The following is a 12663-nucleotide window of genomic DNA, read 5'->3' as shown; positions in this document are numbered from 1 at the left end:
TTACTGTGGTCACATCAAGGCATAAGCAAAATGTGAAAAAGAACAAAAAGAATACTAAACTGTACAGGCCAATGATGGTGACAGTATCCCTAAAAATCTATGAGAAAGGCTAGAAGGAAGGCATCTAAGAGAAGGCTTAGGTGCAAAAGTAACTCACTTAAAAAACATGTTAAGGCATAGACAGATAGCAACATTAAATAGGAACTTGACTCTTTGCATTATATTTCCTGTCTTATGAAAATCTTGGCAAGACAAGAAAGTTGAAACAAGAACACCAAACAAATGCATCTTACAATAAAAAGAACATTTAAAAACAGCATCATCCCTTTATTAAAGCACTCCAATCCAACTTATCCCACATATTCTACAATGGCTCCAATTATGTTACACTAATAAGATGAAACAATGGCAGCTTTTGAGCACCTGAGAAATGCAGATGTGTTCAAACCTTTGAGTCTTCTTGGAAAGACAAGGAAAAAAAAAACATTAATGAATGACTTCCAGAAGTAATGCCAATGACATCTTGCAGACAACTGTTGCTGCTAGCTCTAGTAAAATCTGTGCCATGTTCTGCTTTTTTTCAATGCAATAGAATCCTAAAAGGATGTTAACATTATTTATGTTACATTATTATATGTCACAATATGGTAAATTATATATATATATAAAATACATAGGGAGAGAGAGACATTATCACGTTTCTGCTTCAGGGGCAGTAGGCATATTGATAAATTCAGATGTATTTTACTCTCCTTTATCAACTTGCTACGAAAGACTGAAGGTATAAGATTGTGCTATAAAGCAAAAGCCATTATTGTTTTCTGACAGATTGGAAAGCCACTCTTCGCAGTTTATGAAAAATGGTGTGAATCCTAGAAGCCATGTGTTTTCAAATCACTATTTGAGTAGATGTTCCTCCAGTTTTACTTAGTTTCTTGGCTCAAATTTAAAAGTGGCCAGGGAACTGAATGGGCTTTTCTGCTGTACAATTTCTCAACTATCAGGCTTATTATCTATTGTTTTCACTCCTATCAAGTCTTTTAGGAGAATGACAAAAATTCCTATTAACAATAAGACATCCCCACTGTCTCCCACCAATGAACATCTGCTTTTCACCACTTTCACCATAGTTTGGACATACACATGCATTATACCTATGTCTCTTTTTAACTTGCTTCTGCTTCCATGGAAACAAGAAAATTAGTATTGGTTTGTTTAGTATTACCTACACAACAAGATATGTAGTCTGCTATAAAGGGAAAATGAGCAGAATACATTATTTTCTTGCTTAATTAATCAATAAAAACAATATGTTTCAAATTAGTAAGAAAAACAGGAGAACAAAAAGGAAAAAAGAAGGAAAGACTCACCAATGCATATCAGTCCTGTAGAGTCGAGTTTGCTGCCAGGTGAACATTCACAATTGAAAGAACCAAGATTGTTCCTGCAGGCACCATTGACACACGGACTGCTTTCACATTCATTTATATCTATAATCCAGAAGGGAAAGACACTGTTAAGACTGTGATGTGCTTTTGGAAAATACTAGAGTACAAATACTGCTGTGGGCCATGATTTGCCAAAACTGCCTGGTGTATTTGGCTTTTTTCTCTTTTCTTTCTCTCTTTGTCTGTCTGTCTTCCTGTCTGCCTGTCTTTTTAAAACATGACATGCAAACGATGCATGGTTAGGCAGTTAGCATGTATGTACATGTGTATACAAGTGTATATTTTGAAAGTGTTAATTAAATGGCCCTTCTCTACAAAAGTAGTAACTTAGAAGAACTTGGACTATAAAGTTTTCCAGCATAAATTATAACTGTCCTGTGAGAAATCACAACTCCTTTATCATGGTAAGCAATGCATTTCCAGCCACAACATGCTGTGCACAAACAACAGCTTTATTGTTTCTGTCATTTATGGCTCCATGAGGTTTTGGAAGAATTAAGAAAACCCTGTCAGAATCAAAATATTCCATTGCTGGCTGCGATTCTCTAGTTCTGGAAAGCATTCAAGAAATAGGAGTTGAAACAGGAATCGTGTAAATGGTACTTCCCTCTACCCCCTAGCTACTTCTATTTATTGCCCCCATGAGTTTTTTGAGCCTGTTCATATGTAAGAATAGGAGTCCTGCAGACAGTATTATTTACTGATTTTTTATTTGAAGTGAAACCAGTTTTAAGATTAAACCAATACTAGCAAATTCTTTCAAAGAACAATTGCAGATGCATATCCACTATTTCCTCCTGAACTCAACCAATTCAATTGTTTTGATCTGGGTCCTGAATCAAGCCATACATTCTAACCCAACCAGACAGTTCCTTTGGCAGGCCAGAAATAAAGCTCTTAGTGCATAGTTATGTTTGTTAGTATTGCTTGAGGAATAATGTCATATTGATACAAAAAAAAAATAGCATGATGTAAATTAAGAATAAATTAATGCAGGATGTAGTTATGCACCAGTAATATTAATTGCACCATAGATCATTTTCAAAGCAAACTGGAATGTCCTGCTCATTGTTTAGAAATCGTGAAAAATGTATCATTTGATATTTGGTTTGCTATGATTTATACTAGATGTATACAACTATACATTTGACTAGACTTGAAGGAAGATTCCATGAAGGTATCTTCATGGATATATGTTTAGAATACTCACCAAAGGACATATGTATATAAACATATATGTGTATATATATACATATAAAAATAAGGGGGGGGGGAGTAGAAAGGGGGAGAGAGAGATAGAAAACATGCAGAAATCTATATACTTATGAAACTGTGATCTCCCTCTTCATCCCCAAAGAAAGCACCTAATTTAGGGCCCACTTTTCACTGTCCCTTTACTTAATGGAATTACTTACTACTACAAAGAGCAAATAGCAAAACTTGTCCTTGAATGCCAGAAGGTTTTTGAACAACAAAAGAGCTTGTGTTAGTGAAGTCTACTCCTAACCTTGTGAGTTACACAGCTTACTCGTACATCATACACAGATGCAGACATGAGATCCAGGAGGCCTCACAATATCAAGACTGTGTTGCAGTTTCAAGGGCTGCCTGTACTGGGTTAACTGAAGCAGCAATATCTGAGCTGGTAAACCCCTAACAGTAATGCTGGCCCTGCATTACTCCTCTGGAGCTGGTAGTCCCATATGGCACCAGGCACAGCTTCCAAGTTTCTCTGCAAGCAGCCTGTTTAGATACAGTTGGTTGTGTTATCTCAGGCTCAGTCCTAGCCCACCAAGGCCCAAGCCAGCTCACCGGGCAGAGTGTAGCACCATGGGCGAGCACGCAGGGCAAGGACAGGTCACATACCAACCTGATCGGCTGGGAAGTGCAACATGGAGGTAATCCCATAGATCTACCGCAGCCAGTTAGTTTCGACAGAGCACTTGCTGAGCACCTCTGTATCCCAGCTGGCAATCTGGAGAGCTTGCCAACATTGATCTGCTCTGCATCCCTTCTCCTCCCCATAAATACACTTCACACTTTATTACCTGAGGTTTTATTATCCAGAGTATGCTCCCTGCCTCCCCAGTCTTCTTGTCTTTCCCTAGCCAGCAATACCTGGTAGCAGAGGGTAGTGTCTGCTGCTTTTACAGAGAAACCACATATCCTGTTCCCACGATTAGAAACAGATCATGCTGAGGCATCATCTTAAATATGCACTACATGCTGAATAGCTCTCAGTATACAAATGATTTTGGAGAAAGGTATGCTTTTGCTTCCTTTTGATATGCCATCTTGCTTTCAGCAGTTTGGCTAGCTTTAAAAAAAGGAGAAAATAGAAATGAAAGAAAGGACAAGTGAACTACATCAAAGAGGTGTAGTTGCTCCCTGTCAAAGACATCATCAAACTTTCACTATCTCTTACAGTACAAGAACAAAAAGACATCTCACAAAGCTAGCTTGTAGCCAAATAAAGAAACAGTCCTTTACACATCAAGTAGAGGAATTGGAGATGCTTACCCTAGGCTGCTCAAAGCATTCACGAATCAATAGCAGTCTGGACAAGTTATGGAAAAGAAATCCACCATGGTTTATTAAATGTAAAGATCCTATTTCTGAACCACAATTGCTGAGAAATCGGAGAGTATTTCTGGAAAGTAAAGTTGTGTACTTGCTCTGCTATAATTAGCATTGGGACAGAGGAATCTTTGATCGGTCTCCACATTTATGTCTTTGTTTTTACGCAGGTATGATTCTCTAACCAGTCCAGCACTCTTACCTGCTCAGGTACAACTCAGAAAAGTTCCCATGCTGGACCAGGCATGAACAGTGACACAGAATCTTTGGAGCTTTTGCACACTAAAAATAGAACATGTCTCTAGAGAGCATATGCAAAAGAAGTCTTACAACTTGGCCAAATTTGAGCACATTTTCAGAGGAAAGAAGCACTATCCTGATAGAAAGCCTATTTAAGAAATTTCAAGCTGCAGTAATACCGAGAAGCAAGAGCTTTTTAAAGAAAATGTCACAACTTTTGCACATATCTAAATGCACAGACTAACATTTTTTCAGTAGCTAGTCATTCTTGGAAATAAACAAAGTATTTTGTCTGAAATTTTTAAAGGTAAAATTATAATTTTGTCTGAGTCAGACACACAGTGAAGAAACTTATAGGTAAAATGGTTGAAGTTTGCCAAAAACATTTACAGCTGAAAGTAGGAGATTTTCATGGAAAGCGTCATATGCTTTTAAAAGTTGGCAGCTGAACCACACACGTCTGCACATACACCATCAATGTGCAAGACAAAGCACTATACTGAGCAGAAAGTGCTACTATCCAAAACACTACTTCACTCATATATAGAATATCAAAAATGCATGAAACTTAAAATAATTCTCATTTATAATTGTAAAATGTAGCAGGTTACTATGCTTATCTTTAATTCTCCCTGATACTTAGCAAGTTATGTTTACATACAATTTTATTGTAGGAAAAGCAATCTTCTGCTTTGGGTTTTCTGAGTTAACAAGAAACCCAAACCTAAGAAAAAAATAGTTGAGGGCCATAGCTGAAAGTCAACATCCCAAAAAGTAAAACTAAAGCTAAGTGAATAAATGGAGATGGAGGGGCCAAAACATCTGAAGTTCAGCACTTTATGAGAAATGAAGCAGCTCTCCTGATTTCATGGATTATGTTCTTCATTCTCTGGCAAAAGATGAAGGAGACGAAAGGAACCAAACTGAATGGCTAGGTGAGCAAAATGGGGAAGAAGAGGAAGATCTGTTGTCTGAGCTGACCACCTTCTAGACTGGGAGAACTGCCTGTGCATTCCAAGGCAAAGTCAGGGCATTTAATCTTAACCCTCGCTGAAGCCTGTATTGAACACATTCCATGTCAATACAACTGAGTCTGTCTATCAGGTTGCTGCCATCTACAGGGGACATTTCCATTTCACCCTTCCTTTGTTTCCAACTCTCTCTAGTGCAAGCACAAGTTCACAGAATCACAGAATTGTCTAGATTGGAAGAGACCTCCAAGATCATCTAGTCCAACCTCTGACATAACACTAACAAGTCCTACACTAAACCATATCACTAAGTTCTAAATCTAAACGTCTCTTAAAGACCTCCAGGGATGGTGACACAACCACTTCCCTGGGCAGCCTATTACAATGCCTAACAACCCTTTCGGTAAAGAAGTTCCTCCTAATATCCAACCTAACCCTCCCCTGGCACAACTTTAGCCCATTCTCCCTCGTCCTGTCATCAGGCACGTGGGAGAATAGACCAACCCCCACCTCGCTACAGCCTCCTTTAAGGTACCTACAGAGAGCTATAAGGTCACCCCTGAGCCTCCTCTTTTCCAGGCTGAACAATCCCAGCTCCCTCAGCCGCTCCTCGTAAGACTTGTTCTCCAGACCCCTCACCAGCTTCGTTGCCCTTCTCTGGACTCGTTCAAGCACCTCGATGTCCTTCTTGTAGCGAGGGGCCCAAAACTGAACACAGTACTCGAGGTGCGGCCTCACCAGAGCTGAGTACAGGGGGACAATCACTTCCCTAGCCCTCCTGGCCACACTGTTTCTTATACAAGCCAGGATGCTGTTGGCCTTCTTGGCCACCTAAGCACACTGCTGGCTCATATTCAGCCGACTATCAACCAGTACTCCCAGGTCCTTCTCTGCCAGGCAGCTTTCTAACCACTCCTCTCCCAGCCTGTAGCTCTGCTTGGGGTTGTTGCGCCCCAGGTGCAGGACCCGGCACTTGGCCTTGTTGAACTTCATACAGTTGGCCTCAGCCCATCGGTCCAGCCTATCCAGATCCTCCTGCAGAGCCTTCCTACCAGGAAGCAGATCGACATATCCACCTAACTTGGTGCTGTCTGCAGACTTACTGAAAGTGCGCTCGATCCCCTCTTCCAGATCATCGATAAAGATGTTAAAGAGAACTGGCCCTAGTACTGAGCCCTGGGGGACACCACTAATGACCGGCCTCCAACTGGATTTGGCTCCATTCACCACAACTCTTTGGGCCCGGCTATCCAGCCAGTTTTTAACCCAACAAAGCGTATGCCAGTCCAAGCCATGAGCAGCCATTTTCTTGAGGAGAATGCTGTGGGAAACGGTGTCAAAAGCCTTACTGAAGTCAAGGTAGACCACATCCACAGCCTTTCCCTCATCCACCAAGCGCATCACTTTGTCATAGAAGGAGATCAGGTTCGTCAAGCAGGACCTGCCTTTCATAAACCCATGCTGACTGTAAGCATGTACTGTAACCCACTGTGGTCCATGGGGACTGTAACCCATGCTTACTGATCAGTAAGTTCCTTACTGATCCCACAGACAAATATTCACTTTCCAGTTTCTGGATGAAAATGGCAAAAGCATGTAACTAAGATCAGAGGTGAGAAAAGCTCTATCACAGAACTACACTCTTCCTCATTTCACGTTGTCCTGGTATAGATGAAGGAATGCTCATCCCATCGCATTTCTTTCTATGGGTTAGGAACAAGGAGAGCAGCTTTCACTGCTTCACTGCAGCTTTAGGATATGCACATCTGGAGGCATGAATTTGTGGTTGTTTCTAAAATGATCTTGTTACTGTACTCTGGCTCCCCAAACCTGAAAATATAGTTTGCTAAGTTCTGCATTTGATGTGCTTCAGCACAATGTCAAAAAACAAACAAACGAACAAACAAATGGAACAGAAAGAAACTAAAAACAAACCAAGAACTTCTCTAAGCTCAGTATTTTATGTATTAACATGTTTATAATATTGCACTGACTGCTCCCCAAAACCACCATTCAGGAAAAAAAATAAAAGGATGAATGTACTTCACCAATAGTGCATTGCTGAATCAGGACAAAAAGTGTCATATGCAGAATGTAAACAAACTTGAAAATTCTTTCCATGCACCTTCTATTAACAATATTAAATGGCAACTTTAAAAAGAGTAAGTGAGAAAATTATTTGATTTAAAATACAATTTTATATTTTAAAATAAAAAGCGAATGTATGAAAATATTTACCAGGGATTTTTTTTTTTAAACATTTTTTTCTTAAGTGGAGTGAGTGTACATTGTAAATGTCACAGAAACAAAAATTGAAACAGTTCACTGTACATTCCTGGAAATAAACTTCAAAGCACATCTGGTTTACATTTAACTAGTTATGTCACTGGAAACACAATCTAAACCACAGAGCTTGCTGTAAAAATCTCAACTTTCACAGACTCTGAAAGCTTAAACAACTCCCCCACTCCCCGCAACAAATTGATGAAAATTTTCAGTTGAACTACAAATGAAAGCAGTGTATGTTTTGTTGTTTTTTTCACAGTTACTGATGACATTTATACTAATTAAAAATATACTAGTGAGTAATAAGCATCAGAGCATTTTCAGAGCATAATATAAAGCTTCTGGCTACAGCAATCTTCTACAACTAGTGAACCTGTAACTCCAAACTGAATTTCTTAGTGTTTCTTTGAAAACAGAATTTGGACAAAAAGAGATGAATTTATTCCTCAAACTGCCAACCCACTCAAAATTAGAAAAAATGTAATACATTTAATAGGTTTTATAGACACTTTTATGCCAAACCACTCCTGAATCTTTTTGTGCCTGATCAGCTAAATCTAAACTTCAGTCTAACTAAAATATTCAAGATGGAGATGACAGATCCTTCATAACCTATGTGTGTGATTTCATGTATATAACACTATTGAAAGAAACTGAAAATCCTTCAGAATGTGCAGCACAGACAATATAAAATTAAAATTATTTTAGGCTGGATTACACTAAAATAACTATGGCCAAAAAAACAAACAAAAAGAAATTATTCTCACAAAACTGGAGTTTTAGTAGTTAATCATTAGTGTTTGTTTTGTTTTGCTTTGCTTTTTAAATGAGAAAGTGAGAAAGTAGGATTTTTTTTTTTACATTTATAAAAAGTTCTATTATTTTATTCCTGCATTCATGCCCATTTATGCACTCATTCCTCCGAGTTCAGTATACATACAGGATTTTGAAATAGAGCCAAAGGATGCACAGGAACTGATACTTTATGAAGGAAATAGATCCTTAGATGAATAGCTAAAAAATGTATTGTGAACATTTCCACATAAAAAAGAAACAAGAGATTAAATGCATTAATTAACCTCTCTCCAAACTCAGCTAATCAAAAAGCCACCAAACAGAAACATGATCTGCTGTACTTATGTACCTTGAATGATCAACTAGGGAATTCTCCTTTTACAATAGCATTGACTTTAATTTACATAACTACCTGCTCAAGTAAAGCACGTTTGCATTTTCTGCCTACGGTTCAGGCTGGCTCAAGTTGTGAAATGTCTCATTACGTGTATTACGAGACAACTGTCAAAAGCACTACACCGTGCTAGTCTGAATAAATCATGAGTTCCCTGTTCCTATTTTCAGACATGACCCATAAACGATTAATTTAGGGAATGTCCCTAGCTCCTTTAGATAAAATCCAAAAGTAATTTTCTTTTTTCACATTTCTTATAAAAATGAGCTAAGATGCTATTAAGAAGAGAGAGGTCTGCCATTCAGATTTCTACTAGAACTTTCCTGCAAACTCTATTTTATCTTAACTGTAATATTTTTTGATATTATGGTTTAGCAGACAGTATCAGCTAGCAATGCTATCTAAAGAAGTCACCCACACTCCTCAGTGAACTATTAATTCAAATGGACCAGTGAATTAATTTCCACACCAGAATAACTCTCTCTCACACTCTTCCCCACTTACTTCCCCCAAAATAATAGGGACATAGTGAACTCCCAGATGTCATTCACTACATCGTGATCCCCAAAACGTGTGCTAGCACAAGAGAAGGCACACTGGAATGGTCACAAGGATTTCCGGAAGATAGAAAATCCCTTTGGATCCCTTTTTTCCTATAGATGCTGTGTCTCAATGCAATCATGAATCCACTTTTTTTTTTTTGGTCAATTTGACTCGATTTGATTTTTTTTTGGTTGATTAAGCCTCTCTGTTACTATTTCTATGACCATTACTATTGCTATTGCTGTTAAAATACAAATTTAATTTTACATTTGAAAATCTGGATACACTATTATTTCAATAATTGTACTGGGTTATTTGCATTCTGCTGTCTCATTCATCTATATTTTGGTCAGTGTTACGCTTTGAAGATGATGGTCTTTCCATCTTGTTAATTAACATTTTCTTTTGCGTTACTATTCTGTTTTTTTCTGTGGAGGATATTTGTTAAGAAACATGCAGATGGAAAACACGTGATGAGTGACTGAGATGTTTTTACACATAGAAATGCAACCTGTAGACAGACTGTGAAGACAAAATCTCACCTGAACATTGTGAATAGATACTAAGCATTAAGACAATTTAGCACAGTGTGGTATAAATCAGGGGGGGTATAAGAGGCCTAACCTGAGCAAGTGCTACGAATTTGTAACAGTTAAGGAGAGAAGAAATTCTAACTTTTAAAAGTGGCCTGTGAAACACACATGTACTGAAATATAAAGGAACATGATTCCTTTTGAACAGAAGGGGTGAAGAGGTGAATGATTTGATACTGCCAGAATTTAAACCATTTCATTAGATGTTTTTAGTGTAAACACATGTTCACTTTCCAAACAGTTGGAGACATTAAAAATGCTATTGCCCCCATGCTGCTTGCTTCCACTCCTCTGCTGAAAACTGGCAAAGAGCACATGGGCCTTCCTCACCCACTTCAGAGTAAAGTTAGGCAGTCCAGCATACACTGCGAATGAAATGGTTTAAGTTAACCTGACTGATCTTACACAGCAAGAATAGATTAAAGAGCGCTTCCACTTTCCATTCTGTATGTTTGCTTAGCTGTGTAGCAGTAACTTGTGGCTGACCAGTAATAACAAGCAGCTGAGGATACTAATGCCTTCCACTGCTTCAGATAAATATGGAAGATGATATTGGTTCATACAGTAGATACTCCAAAAGGTATATAGCTTCCCTATCACTCACTCAAACATAAGACTATTTTCCTATAAAAACTTGCTAATCGTAACAATATTGAGATTTATAGATTATGGAACCAAATAAAAAACAATACAAAAAACTAGTAAAATACTCTTGCTCTGAATACTAATTAAAAAAAGAGAGAAAAGTTTCTATTTCAACTCCTCTTTTGCAGAGCCTTGCTTGAAACTGTTTTATAACCAAAAATTCTCATTAAAACTTGCTAGATGTTACCAGAAAGGACAGCCTTCAGGAATCCCAGGTCCCAGAAACCAGGGGGAAAGGCTGGATCAAGGAACGTGTACCCTTGGTAGAAAAGGGTCAGGATGGGGAAAACATAAGCAAACTGGACCATTCATAAGGCCATGGGCTCTGATGGGATGCACCTACAAGAGCTGAGGGAGCTGGCAGATGTCATTGTGAGGACCCTCTCTATAATCTGGTCAGTCATGGCAACTGGGGGAAGGGCCTGAAGACTGGAGGAAAGCAAATGTCACTCCTATGTTCAAGAAGGCCAAGAAGGAGGACCTGGGGAACTACAGACCAGTCAGCCTCACCTCAATTCCTGGAAAAGTGATGAAGCAGCTACTCCTGGAAACCATTTCCAGGCACATGAAGGAGAAGAAAATCAGCAGGACTCACAGATTCACCAAGGGGAAGTCATGCTTGACCAACCTGATAAGCTTCTCTAAGGAAAAGACGAGCCTGATGAATGAGGAGGGAACACTGGATATAGTCTACCTGGACTTCAGAAAGGCCTTTGACACTGCCACCATAAGATCCTCACAGAGGAGCTGCTGATGTATGGGCTGAATGGGCAGATGGTGAGGTAGATCAAAAACTGTCTAAATGGTCAAGTCCAGGGGTTGATGATCTATAAAGTAAAGTGTAGTTGGAGGCCAGAAACTTGTTGTGTACCTGAGGGGTGAACGCTGGGTCCAATCCTGTTCAACATCTTCATTAATGATCTGGACGATGGGGTAGAGTGCACCCTCAGTACATTCACAAATGATAAAGCACCACAAAGATGATGAAGGGACTGAAGCACCTCTTCTGTGAGGAGAGGCTGAGAGAGCTGGGACTATACAGCCTAGAGAAGAGAGGCCTCAGGGGAGATCTTATCAACGTGCATAAAACCTACCCAATATGAGCGTGCAAAGAGGAGGGAACCAGGCTCTTTTTGATGGTGCCTTGTGGCAGGACAAGAGGCAATGGGCACCAAATGGAACACAGGAGGTTCCTCCTGCACATCAGGAAACACTGTTTTACTGTGCAGCTGACCAAGCACTGGCACAGGTTGCCAAGAGAACTCGTGAAAGCTCTGTCCTCAGAGGTCTTCAAAAGCTCTCAGGACACCGTCATGGGCAACCTGCTCTGGGTGGCCCTGTCTGAGCGGGGGAGATGGACAAGATCCCTTCCAATCCCAACCATTCTGTGATTCTGTGTTTAGTTTCTGCAGCGTAACATTTTCATTGCTCTAGCATCTGTGTCCGTTAGTAATATAGAAAAGCAATTTTGATTATAAATTATGTACTGAAAAAAAAAAAAGACGATTTTAGTATCAACCACTAATATACACATCCAGGAACTATTAACATCACATAAAACATCACAAATACCAGAATTTGATATAGAATTAACTATCAACATAGACTGAAGAGAGAAAACGAAGAAGACTGTGTAATCAAAATTGATGTATTTCGCTAAATGATAAACTGTATTTCCCCACTCTGTGATCAAAGGCAAGCATACATTTGACTTTACTTCCACTTCAAAATATCTTGTCTAAAGAAAGGAAAATATTTTCATAGAACAATGAACTGACTACTTTGAACAGAAATTCACTAGCAAGACCCAACACTTTAAAAAACACTGCAGAGAAATTCCAAGAGGAGTGCAATGATTTATGCTGTATCTTAGTTCTTTCTTTTCATCTTGCTTTTGTCATCACTGAATCTTTTTTGATCATTTAGCTTCAAGGTTATATAATAAGCAATAAAATCACACTTGCAGATTTCTCACCTTCACATGTGTCAGTCTCGGTGCTGAACACATAACCCTTTGGACAAGTGCAGCTATAACTTCCAGGGGTGTTTCGACAGAGCCCGTTATCACACAGCAGACCATTCACTGAACATTCATCAATGTCTGTAACAAGACGAGTTAATACCAATAAGAGCAAATGTCACGAGACACCTTTGTCTCCCCAGCTAGTTCC

At 39.1% G+C, this 12663-nt stretch overlaps 1 protein-coding gene across 2 annotated transcripts in view; it reads right to left on the bottom strand.

Moving 5' to 3' along the window:
- FBN2 (fibrillin 2) overlaps positions 1-12663 on the bottom strand; it is a 190018-nt gene that overhangs the window by 74966 nt on the left and 102389 nt on the right. For both annotated transcript variants that reach the window (XM_080575090.1, XM_080575089.1), the window contains 2 exons: positions 12468-12593; positions 1371-1490 (listed from right to left, as the gene is read on the bottom strand). In XM_080575090.1, coding sequence (XP_080431216.1) covers positions 1371-1490; positions 12468-12593 — 246 coding nt within the window. The remainder of the gene's footprint in view (positions 1-1370; positions 1491-12467; positions 12594-12663) is intronic.

The sequence above is a fragment of the Anser brachyrhynchus genome (assembly GCF_964034855.1).
Source record: "Anser brachyrhynchus genome assembly, chromosome: Z".
In the NCBI taxonomy this organism is placed as follows: domain Eukaryota; kingdom Metazoa; phylum Chordata; class Aves; order Anseriformes; family Anatidae; genus Anser; species Anser brachyrhynchus.
The sequence above is the reverse complement of the archived record's forward strand: the minus strand, read 5'-3'. Positions and strand labels throughout refer to the sequence as shown.